General features: G+C 32.6%; 1 protein-coding gene across 5 annotated transcripts in view; it reads left to right on the top strand.

Moving 5' to 3' along the window:
- Positions 1-20,927, top strand: part of LOC110993849 (irregular chiasm C-roughest protein) — a 62,620-nt gene that overhangs the window by 38,953 nt on the left and 2,740 nt on the right. For 4 of the 5 annotated variants that reach the window (XM_022260215.2, XM_022260214.2, XM_022260219.2 and 1 more), the window contains exons 4-16: positions 3,764-3,844; positions 4,192-4,343; positions 4,648-4,739; positions 5,401-5,509; positions 6,815-6,988; positions 10,372-10,474; positions 10,778-10,911; positions 16,586-16,712; positions 17,315-17,460; positions 18,059-18,212; positions 18,681-18,910; positions 19,471-19,629; positions 20,434-20,531. In XM_022260215.2, coding sequence (XP_022115907.2) covers positions 3,764-3,844; positions 4,192-4,343; positions 4,648-4,739; positions 5,401-5,509; positions 6,815-6,988; positions 10,372-10,474; positions 10,778-10,911; positions 16,586-16,712; positions 17,315-17,460; positions 18,059-18,212; positions 18,681-18,910; positions 19,471-19,629; positions 20,434-20,531 — 1,759 coding nt within the window. The remainder of the gene's footprint in view (positions 1-3,763; positions 3,845-4,191; positions 4,344-4,647; positions 4,740-5,400; positions 5,510-6,814; positions 6,989-10,371; positions 10,475-10,777; positions 10,912-16,585; positions 16,713-17,314; positions 17,461-18,058; positions 18,213-18,680; positions 18,911-19,470; positions 19,630-20,433; positions 20,532-20,927) is intronic. The other variant, XM_022260218.2, reaches the window with a different exon arrangement.

Here is a 20,927-nt window from a genome sequence, read left to right as displayed (position 1 = left end):
TATTTTACAAAATGTTATTTTTTCTCGACGTTTCGTTTGCTTTACAGCGTGCATGGTCACGGTGACTGCAGACAAAAGGTGTTGAATGTCAAAAAGTATCATAGCTGAATTATCTGTATTTATTTCCCCGGGGGAACTTTTCTTTTAGAGTCATTATTTAACTCGATATAGTTTTCGTAATAACATAAAAGTCAATTGGAATATTTACACTGGATTTCTTAGTTGTTTTATAATACGTGACCTCAAAAGTTACACACAGAATTAGCACATAGTAAAAACGAGTAAACTACATTACGTCGAATTTATTTTGGGAAGTAATTTCTGCCCACCGAACTGTTTTTGTCTGTCGACGCGCCACGGCTAGTTTGAATTTTTAGGCGGAAGCATTTGTGTCTCATTGTTTACAAGAAATACTTAACGTAACTTAAAAAAAACAAAAGAGTAATAAGTAAAATAAATGCTATTTTTAAAGAAAACTTTGAAAAAACAAATCAGTGGTGCTACAACCTCTTGGCCTCAGATTAATGAATCTGTTTCATGATCATTTTTAAATCTAATAGGCAAGTAGGTGATCAGCCTCCATTGCCTGACACTCGTCGTCGACTTTTTGGGTCTAAGGCATGTCGGTTTCCTCACGATGTTTTCCTTCACCGATCGAGCAAATGTTAAATGCGCACATAAAAAGAAAGTCCATTGGTGCACAGCCGGGGTTCGAACCTACGACCTCAGGTATGAGAGTCGCACGCTGAAGCCACTAGGCAAACACTGATCTTTATTTACAAATTATTAAAATAAAAATGGTTTCGTTGAAGCTTTTAATAAAATATTCCAAATACTAAATGAGATTAGTAGCGTAAAATGTTTGTATGAAAATAAATTATGTACAATATATATTACGGTAGGAATAAAGTTAATCCGTTTTAGATTTAAATGTGTACCAGTTTTTTATAACCTAAATACTTCTAAATTCCAGTTTTAGAACTATCCAACAATATGACCGTGTTTTTACAACTATTCCCGCTAAAAGTATGGAAATTACAAACAAACAGAGTTGTTTGCTCCCGAACCCTTGCAAAAACTCGCAAAACCCACTCTGGAGAGGTCAAACGAAACTTAACCATCTGAAATATTCAATGAAATGTACCCTCTTTAATCTAACTATTAAAACTTTCGAGGGCCTAATCTATAACATTTTATCGAATAAGCAATATTAAAGTTGCTCTTTCTGCGTAGGTACAGTCCATACTTTGAGGTGTGTTTTAAATCAATATTAAGAAATGGATTTCAACTGTATGGATTATATGAATATAATCCATTATATTATTATAATTCTTTGTTTGGGTCTGCCAAACAGGACATAAGCACTCGTATTTGATCATAGACCGAAATTTCTAAGTTGCCGAGAGAAAGAGTTTATTGCCAGTTCTTCTCTTTCGTTCTACGCCCTTGATTTGAGAACTGGCAGTAATTCTAAAATTAGAAGCATTTAATGTATTCTATGTATATGTATCTTTCGTTCATATTATTTATGTTTTTTTGTTTGTTTGTTTGTTAGTTTGCACGGTACTTAACATTAGCTACGAACAAACAAATATTAGGTTAGAAAGTGTGAATCGCGTGCTTAACTAGACTAGCCCATTTTTTTATATAACAGGGGCAAACGGGCAGGAGGCTAACCTGATGTTAAGTGATACCGCCGCCCATGGACGCTCTCAATGCCAGAGGGCTCTGCATTGCCGGCCCTTTAAGAATTGGTACACTCTTTTCTTGAAGGACCCTAAGCTCATGCTGAAGGATAATATAAAAATAATTTATGTATCCGTGGCAACAAAATATGAAATACTGTAATATGAACGACCTTGGAGGGATGCGTCAAGCAATATTTTTCGCAACTCCATAGTGCAATAACCTCTAGCGTAATACCTAATAATATATTCTATTTGAAATGAGCTTTAGCTCTTGAAATGAAATACTTTGAATATATAAATAGGGTTTGTCCGCGGATTTGCTTAAGTCCGCGGTTAGTGACCTTTGAGTTTTTCAGTTTTCAGCTTCATACTGTATTAAGGCCTGTATTCACTTTGATTAGTGGAAGTGATTAGTAATCGATGATGATTAGTGCAGTTGTGCAGTCCAATTCTTGTTTAGTGACTCTGTTAAGTAAATCCGATGCTCAACCGTAAAATGACATGTTTTGACAGGCACAAATAAAATAGAACACGTTTCTAATCACGTACTACGCAGCCAACTAATCACCTTCACTAATCACTAATCAAAGTAAATACAGGCCTTTATAATGAAAAGTTTTGCCATACATGTAACCTTGTAATCATAACCGTATGATCTGGTAGATCGGAATTTAAAGGACCCTGGGAATTTGTGAAGTAACAATAATTTAGAGTAATAGTTTGCAAGAAATTATCACTAACCTCTTTTGGTTTAGTATTCGTAGAATAATCTAGAAGTTTTTCGAATTCACTATTAAAGAAAAATTAATCCTTAACTGATTCTTAACTTGATCAATAACTTATTATTTTAAATATCAGACATACAGAGCTGATACAACTTATTATACTTGAAACTCACTGATTTATTCAAGTTTAAAATAATATGACTATAAATTGGTACTTCACGACGACCTTACAAGTAAAGATTTTAATTTAAACATAGTTGATATAACTAGTTAAATCAGCCATGTTATTTATTCTCTTACAAAAGCCTTCTAACGATCGACACACTGATACATTCATGCATAAAGAAAAATAAAATACAAGATCCAATATGACCATTACAGGCAAACATTACTAACACTTAGAGAAAAAATATATCGATTCATAAATTGAAATGGAAATTTGATTTGAACTATTTATATGTTGTGATATATCACACTTGGACAGCTACGTCTTCGATAATATACTAATTAGAAAATTAAATCGATTGATGTGACGCGATTGATCTCAATAAACCATCAATCATTGATTTAAAGACCGATCTGCGTTGTATTTCATTACCTGATTGAAGAAATTTATCCAGATTTGAGTGACATCTAATAGTTTTAAGGGACTCTGTTTTATCTCGGATTGATGACTTTCTGTAATTGAATGGGCACCGCCAGAGATTCTTAATACTTAGGCTCTGTTTCAAAATGTATGGATAAAGTAGCAAATAGCTACACACACACACATAACACATAAATTATTCGGAAGATAAAAGTTCCGAATGGTTGTAGCTCCTTACAAACATTATGTAAAAAAAACTTTGGCGATTAAAAAGAGTGGCGGACAGTTTATTGCCAGTTCTTCTCTTCCGTTCTACGCCCTTGATTTGAGAACTGGCAGTAAATGTAAAATTAGAGTCATTTAATTAATATTTCTTTTTTTTTGACGTTCTTAAGTGTACATTATGTTACCTATATGAATAAATTATTTTTGTTTGTTTATTTGTTTGTTTGAATAAGAAACTTTATGAAACAGACCCTTACACTTATCGAAAATATTACTTATAAAAAAACGTCTCGCAACGCAGTTCTATCGTAAAAATTTGTGAGCTCCAATACCAAGTTTAGTTCCTACTTATAAGACCTTCTGTCTTAAGTTATTTTGTAATTAGCTAACCTAACAATATCTTATACTGACAAAATCAAAATGAGTAATCTTTGTTTTAAAATATGTAAATTTATTTGGCAATCGCACTACAACTTCTTGTGAGATACATTGGTTGCCGTGACCCGAGTTTAAAAATCGTATTTTATTTTTGTTTTCAGGTGACTATTCTTTGGATATTCGCGACCTGACTTTAGAAGACGATGGCAATTATCAGTGTCAAGTCAGTTCGGGACTTAATGGTAATTTATAATTTTACTCGTTTGTTGATAATGTTCAATTTTAAAGTTACTTTTCTTTTTTTGCATTTTGTTAAAGCTGTCGACAGCGATACTTTAATTATATAGAGCTGAACACTATGATATAGTTTTGATTAAATATAAAACTCTTCCTTCTCTAATAGACTTCCTGTTCCAGTACTATTAGTGTTTAAACAAATAACAGTATTGGAGCAACAGCACTAAGTAAATATTATAAATAATAAAAATAAAAATTGAAAAATATTTCAAAAACTAATATTTTGAAAAATTCCACTTTTCTGTCAATATCAGAATCTCATCATCATCTTTTATGGATTGGTTTCTTTTAGGTGTTCCAGCAATTAGGTCAAGATACGCTCACCTCACAGTATTAGTGGCACCAGATCCTCCAAGGATACTTCAGGGAGCTTTTATAGATGCGACAGAGGATCAGCCAGTCGACATCGAATGTGTGTCTGAAGGTGGAAAACCAGCTGCTGAGGTATATTATATAATTGTTATGTGTTATATTTATATATACGTTTTATTATTGAATATTATTAATGATTTCTTTTTCTACTATCAAGCTGACTTATGTTAACTATATTTGTCATGAGACACATCAAAAATCTTTTACAAATTTAAAATTTATACTAGCAGAGAATTATTTTATATCCATATCTTCAATTGTTCAAGCGAGGAATTTCTAATTTCATATATATAACATTTCTTTGTAAAAAAATACGAAGGGTTTAGATAATAACATAAATTATATATCATGGTCTTATAATGTGGAACACTTGCAGATAACATGGGTTGATGGTAACCAGAATGTAATCAGGAACGGCGTCGAAAATAAGGTCGAACAGCTGCCAGACGAACACACATATAGGACAAGGTATGTGTTTTGGTGTAAGCAGGATTAGTCTAGTGGTAGAGGTCATAGATTCGACCCCTGGCTAGGCACCAATAGACTTTGAAAACATCGTTGGGAAACCGGTTTACCTCAGACTCAAAAAGTCGACGGCGTGTGACAGGCACAGGAGGCTGATCACTTCATTACCTATTAGATTGACAAATGATCATGAAACAGATACCGAAATCTGAGGCCAAGACTTAAGAAGGTTGTGACACCTCTGATTTTTTTCTATGTATTTTGATAGAAAGTATAACCAATCTTTTAACATTAAAAGCAATTGTTTCTCTTATTCTTATAAAAAAATGTTCGAGCTTGTCTACTCAATGTTTCTGTGTCATTATCAATCATTAAGATAGTTATTACTTTGACAATTCGGAGCATACACTAAGAACTGCAAGGTGTACGCAATGCTCGATATGTAGATTGGGTACAGTTGAAACAATTTTCCCAGCGCATCATTTACCGTTGTTGAGACATTCGCTCTGTTTCAACTGTAGCCCGTTTCAACCGTACTCATCTATATACGAGTTTATTAATATCATTAACAGAAATATACAACGACAGAATAATTAATAATTTCTTATTACTTGTCATCGCACTCAATTGTTAGTTATGTGTAATGACTGTTCGTCTATTGCAGGTCCCTATTGCGGTTGATACCGAGTATAGCCCACCACAATCAAACATTGACTTGCCAAGCTCAGAATACAGCAGACCGAGCGTACCGAATGGCCACTGTACATATTGAAGTAAGTATATTATTGGAACGAATTCGTTATCGCGCGTTGCGGAAGACGGAAAAATTAGGACCAAAAGTTGTAACGACACTTTCTGCTACAGTTCCAAGACGTGCGGCGTGCGCGTGTTTCTCTGTCTGTCTCTCTCTCTCTCATAGAAATCAACTTCAACAGCCAAACACAGCTAGCTTGCTTTATAACTATTGCTGACAGATATCTTACAAATTACATGTTATTTAAAAAGCGAGTTACAAACGATACATTATTAAAATGTTGCAAAAGATTACTATTCAAAACGATCTGTAACAGAATTTTATCCTTTTCATTTTTAACGTGGAGCAAGCGGACAGGAAACTCATCTGTTGTTAAGTGATATCCCGCCCATGGACACTCAAATTGCCAGAAGACTCGCATGCATTGCTGCCTTTTTAAAAATGTATACTCTCTTTTCTTGAAGCACTCCAATTCGCGATGGAAAGAATCATATTCAAATATTTAAAAAAACGTTTATAGAGAATAATGAATTTTATATAGATACAATTTTTTAGGTTAACTCGCTGTCTTTATGTGGCAGGTATGTAGATGACGAATGCATAATTGTCAACAAAATCTAGAGTACTTAGGCTCCTTACATCATGCCAAAACATTTAAATGATAAAATATTAATTAACAAATTCAAATTTATATTTGTTGTCGATACAAGCGATAATATTTTGTTAAATTATTTCGTTCCATACTCAATAATTAATTAAATTCCTGGAACTCGGATAAATATTCAAATTATCAAGTACAGGATTTTTTAATCAAACAAGAATTTGTTACAATTTTTAAGCATAGTATATAATATATTATATATTTTTTGGATTTACCTAATTTGACTCGAAAAAGTCGACGACGTGTGTCAGGCACTGGAGGCTGATCACCTACTTGCCTATTAGATATAAAAATTGATCATGAAACAGATTCAGAAATCTGAGGCTAAGACCTAAAAGAGGTCTGCCACTGATTTTTTTATATATTTTGGAATAACATTGTATTGTCCTTTAATTGACGCTGAACTTGCGCCATCATATCCCTGATGCTTTTAGAAAGAAGTAAATATGGTTATATTTCTTTCTTTCTAAAGGACTTATTTATTTATAAATATTTATAGAAAAACAAGAAATTTAAGAAAACACATCATAAGTCAGATAAGGAACAACTTGCCAAAACAAACGTAGAAATTAATATTGTATAATTAGGAGACATAATTCATATAAACTATTTATATACTACTGCATTACATTAATTTGATATTAACATGAACATTCTTTCCAGGTGAAATACGCACCAAAAATAAACGTTAGCATTAAGTATGGTGCTGTGAATGGCAAATTTCCAGAAGGTTCCGAGGCCAGATTTCGTTGTCTGGCTGATGCGAACCCAGCTGCCCAGGTGTATCGCTGGTACATCAACAACAATCCTGTTATTGGGGACTATGCTGATGAAATGGTAAGCATTCGTTATCTTATATCTTTAAACGAGCAATTCTTGTGTATATATATGTAATTGGAATCGCGGAATCGGTTCCAAGGATTTTAATGAAATTTAGTATACGGGGGGTTTTGGGGGCGATAAATCGATCTAGCTAGGAATCATTTCTAGAAAATTTCATTTTATTCGTGTTCTATCACACTCATGACTTTTTCTTTAAATTAATAACAAGTTCAATTTTTTTTATTATTCTGTCAGTAAGCTCGAAAATTATTATTCATATTTCATCATTTTATTAGTATTTAATTCGTACTAAAATATAATTTACAAAAAATTATAATTTATAAAAATAAAAAATACCGAGCATAGCTCGGTCATCCAGGTCCTATTGATAAAACACACACCAAACTGATGCAACATCCTGCAGTTTAAAGTTTATTTAATTAACAAAATTAATTTACCTAATTTGAACTTCGTTTATACCTGCCACGTTCCCGGATATTGTAAAAGCTTTTCACATTAATTTGTACTTTGAAGTGATTTTCCCTGACCTGCAACTGTCCATCACTGGTAACATTGTTTTATACGTCACGTTTTATGATAAGGATGCCGCAGCCAACTAGGTTTATAAGTCGTTTAATTAACAGCCTAGCCGTTTAACTAAACGGCGACGTTTAACTGACGGCCTGAAAGATATTCAGACGTAGCGTTTGTTAGAACATTTAATAAGCTGCCACTTAGGCCATTCGTACGATGGAGTAATTATTTGGCAGAAATAAAAAGATGAAACATATGATATAAAAAATATTTTGAAGTTAAATTGCTTCAGTCAAATTCACATTATTATTGTCACTACACTCTTCCAGTGTACTTGTTATTTTTCATGTAAGTTTGGAAAACACCATAAAAATTATGGTTTGCTGACGCCGTATTGTCAGAATAGTTTCGTTTCGGGTTTGAGAGTGGCAGTAAGTGAAATGTTTAAATTAATAGGCAACATGCTAATCAAGAAATCAAACGTCACCGATTCAAGTCATTTGCCTAGCTGTTTGATCAACTGGCTGAACATCTTTCAGGCAGTTAGTTTAACCACGCCGTATAGTTGGCTAGGACAGACTATATACGATCAAACACTATTTACTTTACATTTGGACAACATTACTGATCAAAATCCACCATAAAGACCTTCAAGAAAAGAGCGTACCAAATCTTAAGACGCCGGCGTTGCGAGCCTTCTAGCTCACCATGGGTGGCAGCATCACTTAACATCAGATGATCCTCCTGCCCGCTTAACCCCAGTTATACAAAACAAAAATCACTCATCAATCAGTCAGCTCTCACTTACATTGTGTACATTGTGTACTTTGAGTGATTCTCAACTTATCCTTTATACATATTTCCTTATGCAAAATACTTTGAAACAATTTTGAAAGTCGTCCTGTCGGAGGTGTTTTTACAAACTCATATGCAAACTGTCAGATAAGAAAAACATAAGGGTTCGTTTTTAGTAGCTACTTATACTGATATATATACTATGTTGACTCTGAGAGTCAGAAATTTCTGCGACCCATTTAAAACCCAATCTTGGTTGTTAAAAGTCGGTTTCTTTTTTAAGGTATATGTCTTATTTATTTATCAAGGAAAGTAAATATATACGTCTCTATACAGCAAAAAAATAAGACAAAAAATAAATAATTACATTTTTAGCCCAAAACTGATACGTATTAACTTATCTATAGAAGGTTGGATTTTGTCGGAAAATATCGTACACTGGTTGTATTAATTATGAATTTAAAAATTAGTCCCAACAAAGTATCTTGTTTTAAAATTGTAACGTTTCCACTCGATGAGTTCCAACTAACAATGTTTGTACTTGTAGAAAAATTAAAATGGTCCAAACCCACTATTACAAAAAGTAATATTTGACTGCAATGATCTGTACGTGTTATCAGCATTACAAATTGCGTAGCCTTTTTACATTTGGCTTAATAATTTTTCACGATAAACATTCATTTAGCGCCCAGTACACAGTTGAAAGCTGATGAACGATTTTTTTGTTTCTCCATTGCATATTATAATTTTTGAAAAAGGTACTATATAATCTGTCATTTTGACTGGAAATGTTTATAATCTATAATAAATAACATTTGTATTATGTAGTACTGTTATTTATCATGTGAACGATACTCCAGAACGACAAAACAGCTTGACTTTGAAACCCTAGACACAAGGGAATTTCACATATTCTTAAGGTCATCTATTCAGTTGCTAAAAAGCTTTTTCTCTGCCCTCAGTTTTTAAAAGCCGTGTTATTACCATTTCCAAATTCAAAGTATCGAAAAAAAGAATGGCTGAAAATAAAAACTAAAGTCAAACAGAACTTTTTGAAGTCGTTAAAAATGGAAATTGGCCATTTAGGCCACCTTTAATTTGAATTTGGAATAGCTACGAATGTGTAGCTCGAGGATTAGCCGTGTAATCTTCGCTCGCTGCATTAAAGTGAATTTTTCAGGAGATCACTTCATATGTTATGCAAGCCTGGTACTTTAATGAAATTCACGTAAATTCTTACTCCATCTTGTTTGCTAAAACTTTTTCTTTATAGTCTAACCATGTTTGTTAGTAAAAAACAAAAAAATATATTTAATTTTTTTAGCCAGAGAAATAATTTAATAATATATGAATTATTTCTCTGGGATAACTTTTTGTTATGTATTGTCAAGACAGCAGATACATGTTTGCAGCTATGTTACAGATTATTATAAACATGCACTAGAGAGTTCGGTGCATTACTTAACAGTAACTTTTTCTTGTTTGTGAAAAATAGAACCATGTTATGTATGTCTCTGTGGGATTCCGTCAGACACCTACGTAGTAGACGCCTATTCACTAATAAGGCTATATTAAGACCCGCTGTTTTATAGCAAATGGAAATAGTATAGTTTATTTTTATGCTGTCTATAAATTGTGTGTATGTCATAAAGTTGATCGGTTTACTGTTTTAGTGCGGTTGATAAAATAAATTAATAAAAAAATATACCTGAATAAAATTGGCTATACAAACCCATATAAAGAGACGATTAAACTCAGTTAAATATATAGTTAAATATTTTGTTATCTTAAAATGGAGACAATTTTAACTGTTAGTGCAACACAACACTGGACGATAATGGCCATAAGACAGGCGAGGACAAAGTACCGAATGGAAGGTTTTCAATTTGTCAGAGTGTGTATTTTAAGACTTAGTACTAAATATCAATAAAACTGTCAGAAATTTCGTAAATTCTTTCAAAATAAATTAAAAGGATAAACTGTTAAATATGAGGTCTTGAATGTGTGACGTCGCTTATCACAGTCTGTTTATTTATTACATTTTTTTTAATACAAAATATTTGTTTCAGATAATTTTCAACGTGTCCCGAAAGCATAATAAGGCGGTTGTAAAATGTGAAGTTAGCAATTCCGTCGGGAAAAATGAGGCTTCGCTGAGTTTAAATGTCACTTGTAAGTCTTCCGTTTGCTATTTTAAAAATGTTCACTTGAATTTCGAACTGAATAAAAAGTTTGTATTTGACCGGCGAAATGGTTAGGTTTTATTTTCGTGCTTTGATATGCAAATACGGTCAGTGTAGCAATGTAACAGAGTATCTTCAATTTTATCAGCTTTATTAATTCTAATACTGCTTCTATATGATACAGTATTAATTTCATTCAATACATTCATTATATTCTGTGAATTGTATTTAGTAGTATTTACACTACGAACCGACTAGATCTAAATTAACTTTGAAGATTCGATTCTTTTAGATCCCCCATCATTTAGGACACGGCCAAACAACATGGAAGCAGAGATTGGTTCGAGTGTAACCCTGAGCTGTGACGTAGATGGGCAGCCTCAACCGGAAATCCGTTGGCTGTTTCATGAACCAGCGCGCATCGGGGTAAGTGAATACCATATTTATTGTTTTAATATGAAGAATGGGTTTGTGTTAGTATAAACTTTCATTTCGTTATTTTAGAATAAATCAAATCAAAAATCAAAAAATATCTCTGACAAATTTCTCATCATTCCTTATTTGTCTGTGGCTACAATGACACACATACATTTTACGTACATTTTGTTATTAAAAATCAAAGTAAACTTGTCCTTATTGAGCAATTTAAGTAAAATTGTTATTGAAAATTTAACTAGGTGGCAACACTATATATGAAGGTTATTGTAACTAAGTGTTCTTGCTGTCATTCATCTTCCTACCAAATAAAAGTTATATTTGTGCTAATTACTATCGTTTCTTTGATAAACGACCCATAATCCTTCAGGTTATGGGCCCAGTAGATTCTGCAATTGAAAGTTTTAAGAAAAATAGCAAAGAAAAAGTTACAATCGTATTGTGAAGAAATTGACAAAATAACCTCAAAATGGATTCAATGCGGTCAATAAACTTAGAAAAATTTGATGGAAATAACTTTAGGCAATGGAAATTCCAGATAAAGTGTGCCCTAAAAGCAAAAGGGATTGATATTTCAGTGCCTAAACCGGCTGGAAATAATGTTGAATGGACAAAGAATGATGGCATGGCCATGTTTATTATAACATCTTCGATGGACTTTAAACAAATAACTTTAATAGAAAATTGTGAAACTGCTAAGGAAATAATGACAAAACTTGAATCAATATACGAACAGAAGAGTGAATTATGTAAAATGTTGATCCATGAAAAGTTTTATCAGTATAAAATGTCTACAAATGACAGTGTAGCTCAACACATTTCTAAAGTGGAATCATTGGCCAAGCAGTTAAAAGAAAGTGGCGAAAGTATTAGTGAAATGGCTGTGATAACAAAAATACTTGGAACACTGCCTCATAAGTATAGATCACTCCGTCAAGCGTGGATGTCTTTGGATCCAGAGCAACAGACTCTTGTCAATCTCACTGCTCGTTTGTTAGATGAAGAAGCTAGTTTACAGTGTGAAGAAGAACAAGAAACCGCTCTTCTTGTGGCTAAGAAAGGATGGAAAAATAGCCCAAAACAAAGTGAGCTGAATAGAAATGCTAGTAATTCAAATCAAAATAAAAACAGTAAACACAGATTTGAATGTTATAATTGTGGGAAACGAGGACATTTTTCTCGAGAATGTCGTGCTCCAAAGAAATCCAAGTATAGAAAACCTCAACAGGAAGGTGCAGACTTGTTAGCGTTTAATGTAGAAACCAAATTCCATGAAGCTGAAGACAATGTGTGGATTTTAGACAGTGGTGCCTCTGCACATATGACCTATAGAAAGGAGTTCTTTGTAGAACTATTGGAATGTAACCAGAAATCATTGACATTAGGAAACAAACAATCAGTGGAAGTGGCTGGCATTGGCAAGGTGTTAATAAAGAGATGTGTCAATGGACAGTGGGAGAACAGTGAACTACATGATGTATTGTATGTTCCGAATTTGCGACGAAATCTGTTCTCAGAAGGTGTGATAATGCGTAAATCATATATCATTATCAAGAAAGACTCTGGTGCATTCATTTACAAAGGAAATGACTTGGTAATGTGTGCAACAATAACAGAAAATAATTTATACGAATTGAAAATTAAAGCTGTGGTCTCAGATACATGTAACTTAGTTCAAAGTGATCAAAATAACATTAAAATGTGGCATGAAAGACTGGGACATGTTAACCTAAAACAAATCAAGAGTATGAGTGCTGATAATGTGGTAGAAGGCTTGAAACTGAATAACAGTGATAAAACTGATTTTGTTTGTGAAGCATGTGCATATGGAAAGCAGTGCAGATTTCCATTTCACAAATCTATACGAGGAGAACTACAGCCAGGTGACCTTGTATATAGTGATGTCTGTGGACCTATGAGTCATACATCTATCCAAGGTATGAGATACTTTATATTATTTAAGGATGCTGCTACAAGTTACAGGCATGTATATTTTGTCAAACATAAAAGTGATGTGATGGACATATTCATGAAATACAATGCTTTGATCAAAAATAAGTACATGCATAGTGTCAGAATATTGCATACTGATAATGGAAGAGAGTATGTGAATAAAACCTTCAATGACTATCTCAGCAAAGAAGGTATAATTCATGAGTGTACTGCGCCATATACACCAGAACAAAATGGGCGTGCTGAAAGAGAGAACCGTACCATTGTGGAGAGTGCACGTTCAATGTTGTACGCAAGGGATGTGTCACTGGAATTATGGGCTGAGGCTGTGAATTGTGCAGTATATTTATTAAACCGGACTTCCTCCAGCCAAACTCCTAAGAAAACACCATTTGAATTATGGAACGGCATCAAACCTCATATAGGCCATGTGAAGGTGTTTGGAAGTATTGGATATGTCCATATTCCTAATCAGCTAAGAACTAAACTTGACAAAAAGAGTGAGAAAATGATACTAATTGGGTATGATAATAACAATTACAGGATGTTCAATCCAGAAACCAAAAAGGTTAAAATATCAAGAAATGTAATTTTTGAAGAACATAATGTTCCAGAGATAAGGAAGAATATTACACAAATATACATTGACGATGAAGTGAAGACATTAGGACAACAAAATCAAATGCAAGAAACAAATGTAGAGGATACTCTTGTGGAAACTTCATCATCAGAGAATGAAGATAGCATGTTGAGTTGTTGGAATAGAAGATTCACTGAGTTTTTAATAAAATATGGTTTTGTGCAATCCCAGGCTGACAGTTGTGTTTATGTAGGTATTTTCAATGGGGTGAAAGTATTCATAATAATTTATGTTGATGATGCACTTGTAGTCTCTTCCAGTTCCTCAATGATTAAAAGAGTTATAGAATATTTGAAACAAACATTTAAAATAAAAGAATTAAAATTGAAATATTTTGTGGGAATGGAAATAGAGAGAGTAAATAATTGTATCTGTATTAATCAAAGAGATTACATTGAAAAATTAATAGAGAAGTTTTGTATGAGTGATTCAAATCCTGCCAGTACCCCTGCAGATGTAAATGTTGTTATTTCAAAGAAAATGGATGAAAATATTATTAATTTTCCATACAGAGAAGCTATAGGGTCCTTGTTATTTTTGAGCTCTGTTTCAAGGCCTGACATTTCTTTTGCTGTAAATGTTTTGAGTAGATATGTAAACGATCCAAGTCAACAACATGTAAATGCCATTAAACGTGTTTTTAGATACCTAATAAATACTAAAGATTTATGTATATGTTATGGAGAAAGTAGTGATCTCACTGGCTATTCGGATTCAGATTTTGCAGGTGATGTAGACACGCGTAAGTCTACTACAGGTTATATTTTTAATATGAATGGGGGACCTATAACATGGTGTAGCCAGAAACAGAAGACTACTGCTCTCTCCACAACTGAAGCAGAATTTGTAGCTGCTTGTGAAGCTGCAAAAGAGATATTATGGTTACAGCAATTATTATTAGATTTAGGTGAAAATATTACATCTGTTCCATTGTATGTTGATAATCAGAGTGCAATTAAGTTAATTAGCAATCCTGTTTATCATAAGAAAACCAAACACATAGATGTGAAATTTAATTTTATAAGGGAAAAGGTTGAGTTGGGTGTAATTAAACTAAATTATATTCCTAGTAACAGTCAATTAGCAGATATGTTAACTAAAGCGTTACCAACTCAAGCTTTTATCTATTTAAGAGATCACATTTTGTTTTTCTTTTCACAACTCTAATTTCAGTAGGAGTTTATTTTTTTTTATATTTGTACCTAGTTTAAATTTTAGTGGGAGTATTGAGCAATTTAAGTAAAATTGTTATTGAAAATTTAACTAGGTGGCAACACTATATATGAAGGTTATTGTAACTAAGTGTTCTTGCTGTCATTCATCTTCCTACCAAATAAAAGTTATATTTGTGCTAATTACTATCGTTTCTTTGATAAACGACCCATAATCCTTCAGTCCTGAAAGTTAGGAAATTGACCAACTAAAATGAGTGACGATCGGCCATGATTGTTCTTATTGGAAGCCCCGTAGACTCGTTTGCCTCCCTATGCTATAGAAATATGGGCAGAACTATTTAGCTGACTATTTTATTTTGCATTTCATTTTTACATTATATTTTTTGTTCTTATATATATCTGAATAGTATACATAATATTTTTATGCAAAACGGATCAAAATTTGAGTCTAGTTGCGGAAATTGAGCCCACCTGCCATACCATACCATATACATAATATTAGTTACGACTAATTTTATAACAAAAACAAAGTTCAAGAGCCAATATAAATGAAAATAGTCATAGCAATAAATAAAAATGCCCTTTCACCTCAATTATGCCACCGTCTTAAAACTTGTATAGCCCAAAAGATCTAGTTCGTACAAATTAAATATTCAAGTTGGGCCGTAATAAAACATTTTATTACACAGGAGAAAATAAAAATAAAAATGCCCAAATATGAGTAACAAGACAGCATTGTTACATTGCGTCAGTGGCTTTGAGATTACTTTGGGAGAACAGTAGTAATTGGGGTATGAGAATGCATATTTAACTTGTATGGCTCCGGTATTATATGTACCTAAATATAGTTATTCAGTTTTTTGGCTTCACCACCGCTAGTGAAATAATGATAATGCCATGCCATTCAAGCGTCTAGCATCGCTCAGTCTTTGCACCTTAAGTTATTAATGTTACAATATACGTAAGTTTTTATATGAAAATTCTTGGTATTGCGTAACCAATGAACACTTCAATTTTTTTTAATGGCTTTAATTTGTGCCAACTGGGCACAAGGTACTTCGCCAGTGTCGTGTAGATGAAGAAGGCACGAAGGAGATTAATCGGTAAAAATAATTAAAACCTAAAAAAAATAGTTGGAATTTGATTGCTAGTTTAAAGACAGCACAGACAACACAAATATGAGTAAACACTTCTATTTTAAGGTTTGACGTATGTAGTGAGTTACCGTTGTGTACTTATTTTGTCAAATTGGTACAGTTGACGTCTTTTTGCGATGCAAAGGTGTGTTATAAGTTTGACGTTTCTACGGAATCTTAACTCCTTATCGGTAATTCGGTTTTTAGTTAGATTATATGATTCTTAATTTTAATTTATGAAGGACTGTTCAGACGATTCAAGGCAATCCGGTTATTTTAACTGACACAACTCACATAACATTAATTTGCAAACATTTGTATGCTACTATCACAGAGCTACTGCGATGAAGATTAACGGGGCTTATTTGTCTTTATCTAATATATAAAATTCTCGTGTCGCGGTGTTTGTAGTTAAACTTCTACGAAACGGCTTGACCGATTCTCATGAAATTTTGTGTGCATATTGGGTATGTCTGAGAATCGGACATCTATTTTTCATCCCCCTAAATGTTAAGGGTAGTCCACCCCCTTAATAATTTTTAAATTTTAAATTTTGTTATGATACAACATTCGTTAAAATACATACAACCCCTAATTTTCACCCCTCTACGATCAACCCCCTGATGAGTTGTCTGCTCGTTGTATCCTATGTTAACCAAATACGACACAATTCTAATACTGTCTTATCATATCAGTCAAACCCATTTGTATGAAATGCAAAAATGTCATGTGAAGATTTTTAAATGGTCATATATTTCCAGCAGGTTAAAGGGAAAGCTCCCAACTTAAAGGTGTTTGTGGAGGAGGCAACAGCTGGGCGCTACATCTGCAAAGCCAGCGTAGAAGGTTACCCTGAAATTGAAAGCGAAGCTACTATATTTATTAAAGGTATATTTTCTTACTTATTAAAAAAAAAGGCCGAGAAAAAAAGGCGTAAAAAACTCTCGGTACTCTTTTTAAAAAAAAGCAAATCATCAAACAATTCCACAATATTTAAAACAAATATAGCAAATTAATTAGAAGTAGCTTGCCCAGCACTAGTCCCAGGTCCTTTTATCAACTAGATAATCAATAACTAACTTATTATTATACAGTTCTTCCGTTTCAAAAATTTCAAGGATATTGACATCTCAACGATAAATTGTAAAATAAATTTGCGGAAATATATGTCATTAATAAGGCAAATAAATCTGGATTTTAAGATTTTTTATTGAATTGTTTAGTATGTATGAATATTCTGTGTTCTAACACTAAAAAACTGAAATTATTGTTTTAATAAAAGTAATAGTTCAGGATAGTGTCGTTCATGGTTTGCGTATTAAATAAGTCTTTTAGTACAAAAATATTTTAAATGATTATAGACTTAATTATTTTACTTAGTTTGGAAACCAGTCTTCCGATACCGCCACAACTGTAATCTTATTTATTGTTGTAATTGTTATATGGGAGAAAACTATATAAATTATTATTATTATTTGTTTTGTCTTTAGGTCAACCAAAGATATTATCGAACAGGACTCAAGTAGGGTCTGAGGGCGAGACAGTGTCTATAGAATGTGAAGCCCTCTCAGTTCCCAAGCCAGATGACATAAGATGGTACTTTGAAGGGAAGGAGATTAATTTCATTCAAGACCCCGTAAGTCTGAACTGTCTAACAACTACGTATAAAGAAATAAACTAACACTAGTAGTTTATTTCTTTATACGAATATAAAATAACAGATGACATTGCTAAACAAAATATATGGAATAAAAATCCTATAATATCAATAAAGTACCTACATAAATAAATTACTTTTACTACTACTAAGTACTAGAATAGATACTGAAATTAAACATTAAAAAAAACGTGTGTGTACTGTTCTTTGGCATAACAATATAAATGTTTATTTAATGCGTAAAAGGTTTTATACTTAATACATGGAAATAACTTTTTATTTAATTAAAGTTTTATTGTAACGCATTATCTACTTAAATACAGTTTATTTCAATATCACAAAAAAACTAAAATGTTGACTTTAGCTAACATCAGGATGTCAGTTTTTTGTGACGGTGTACCCGCAAATTGTAAATATTACTCTCACTTTTCCCTAACGCGCCAAAGAAGTATAACTTCAAAAACAAGAAAACGTTTCTTCTACTTCCTCTCAATTATATTTCTCACATCCTCTTTGGTAAACAAGGTCAACATTTCCACGTACGTAAAATTAATGTCTAAATACTTCCAAATTTAAGGATTACGCAACGAAACTAGACGAATCATCGGACGGAGTAGTAAAGTCGAGTTTAGTGATTCGACAGAGCCAGTCCAAACACTATGGAATGTACAATTGCAGTGTCACTAACGAATACGGCAATGCTAATGCCGCTATAACACTAAAACCACTCAGTGAGTATTGACTTGATGTACGAATGAACGATGAACGTATGCGACCGAAAATTTCATCTTTTGTTTATGAAACAACGGTTGTTAAAGAATATTAAGTTAATGCATTTGTACTTTTGAAAGTAAAAACATTTGATAAGTGGAAAAAGGCAAGGCAAATTTTGTTGTCTTTATTTTGATAATATTTATCTAGCGTGACTAAATTATATTTTTAATATATTACAAGACAATATATTATACACGTTCAATAGCAACTTGATACTTATAAAGAGTATTATAAATATTTGAGAGTAAAATCATTTAGTCATAAATCGGATTAGAGACGACGTTTTGTAGTATCTTTATTTTGATAATAACAAATTTTATATGTTCTGGCAAAATTATATTAATGACTCTATTGCCTAGTTAACTTCTGTGTGTAGTAATAGCGACTTCATAAAGAATAAATATTAAGAGCAATTTTTTTTTCAGAAACATTACCTCTATTCATAATAATAACGGGAGTGACATCAGGTATCATATTCTTCTCTGCTTTCATTGTGCTCGTAGTACTTTGCCACAGACGAAGAAGACAGAAGACACAGATAAACGAAAAACCAGATGTGACAGTGACTGGTGATCCATATAACAAAGAAAGTGATAGAAGCTCTAATATCAGTGACTTGAAATTACAATTGCCTCAGGGAGACAGTTATGATTTGGTATGTGTTTTATTAAACAAAACAATCTATGACTTAAGCCTTTTGCTTAATTTGAATAAATAGAATATCAGAAATAAATGGCTCGCACTACAACCTGTGTAGTGGGTTTTACTTTAGTTCTGGGCATCATATTTCTATCTAATAGGCAAGTAGGGGATCAGTCGTCTGTGCCTGACACACACTGTCGACTTTTTTGGGTATAAGGCAAGCCCAGCCGGTTTCTTCACGATGTTTTCCTAAATAATTTTAAATGCGCACATAGGAAGAAAGCCCATTTATGTACAGCCGGGGATCGAACCTACAGCCTCAGGAATCATAGTTGCACGCTGTAGCCACTATGCATACACACTAATTACAGATTATAATTACTGATATAAAGTCAAATTCTGTCTAATTGAAAATATTTATTATTATTTTGTTCTCACTATAGGCTTTGGTATATTGTTACTATATCTGAAATAATAAATAAATACTATTGAGTTATTATTCTTACTGTATATTTCAATTGTTTTGAAGACTTGAAACTAATTTGCTAACAACACATAATTTTATATTACTAGGAGTATACGAGTTCAGATCGTTCGGATTCAAAGAATCCCAACGGTTTGCCGCTGGCTGGACCAGTCGCACTCCCGACGATACGACACGATGATCCGATGTTGCAATTCCGTTATAGCAACGATTACTCTGATCAAAGTTACGGAGATCATTACTTTAAAGTGAGTATCAGTTTGGAGATGAATAAAAAAAAAACGAGTGCTGTTACAACATTTTTGGCTTCATATTTATGTATGTGTTTTATGATAATTAGTGTAAAAGTAGGTGATCAGTCTCCAGTGCCTGACATACGTCGTCCACTTTTGTATTCTTTTATTTATATTCTTTTAGAAACGCTCAATGAAAAAATACATGTCCACACGTCATAAAACTCTGAGTGACATCTGTTCTCTTCTTTTCTTAGTGTCCTGTATTAAGTTGCCACATACATCACAATATTATAGAATATACTACACAATATGGTATATACATTTTTCGTGTGTATCTACGATAAGCTACATGCTCGTTTGAAAAAGATTAATATAATAAAAAAACGCAAGTCGCTTGACGATGAACATAATTGAATATAAAAAATGAATTGCTCTTCGTTTGTCTTGCTAAAACTCAAGAATAGCAGAAACGATTCATTTAGTTATGATCTTAAAATAATTGCGGAAGTTCAGAGAAGGTGTAAACTGTAGGAAACATAAATAATAAGTAAAGAAAAGGACTAAAAATAACTTTAAATTTTCCAATCTAAACTAGCTGCGAAATATTAGATGTCTTTTTAGAAATAAAAATTTCAATAACTTGGTTCAGACATATTTATTTATCCTTCAGAAATTTGTGTTTTATAGCTGTAGTTTGGGGTCCGATGTCCTTGGTCTGTTTTAAAAAAAAACACGAACGTCATATGTGAAGTTCACCGGATCATCTAGTTAATAATAAATAATTAAATGTATAGAATTAAAAATATTTTTTTACAGAACCCAGGTGCTTACGTATACGACTACCCGCAAGGATATGTGCCGCCTTCACATTTGAGAGTACAATCGCCACCACAACTTGATGTGCCATCGTCGAGGTAAGATGTGTGCATTATTTTGTTTACTCAATACAATACAAAATCATTTCGAGATGTGTGTCAAATTTAAATGTTAATTTAAGGCGCTTTATAAAATGATTATTAAAATTTGCTATAGATGCTGTTTTGGTTACAATTTTTTTCTTTTTGTTCAAAATTTCTATACTAAGCTATATAGTATATACCTTACATAAATAATTAATATTTTTTAACTATGTGGCTAACAAAAATGCAAAATAATATTTTCTTAACATTATATACAATCGACTCTCGTTAATTTTTTTCGCTGCTTTGAAAAATTCTTTTCTACTGTCAATTCTTGTACTTAATTATTAATACGAATTATAACATACAAATAGTAAATCACGATTTTTGATTAAACTTTTATATACTTTG

The sequence above is a fragment of the Pieris rapae genome, chromosome 9, assembly GCF_905147795.1.
Source record: "Pieris rapae chromosome 9, ilPieRapa1.1, whole genome shotgun sequence".
Classification (NCBI taxonomy): domain Eukaryota; kingdom Metazoa; phylum Arthropoda; class Insecta; order Lepidoptera; family Pieridae; genus Pieris; species Pieris rapae.
This window is presented reverse-complemented; position numbering and strand designations above follow the sequence as displayed.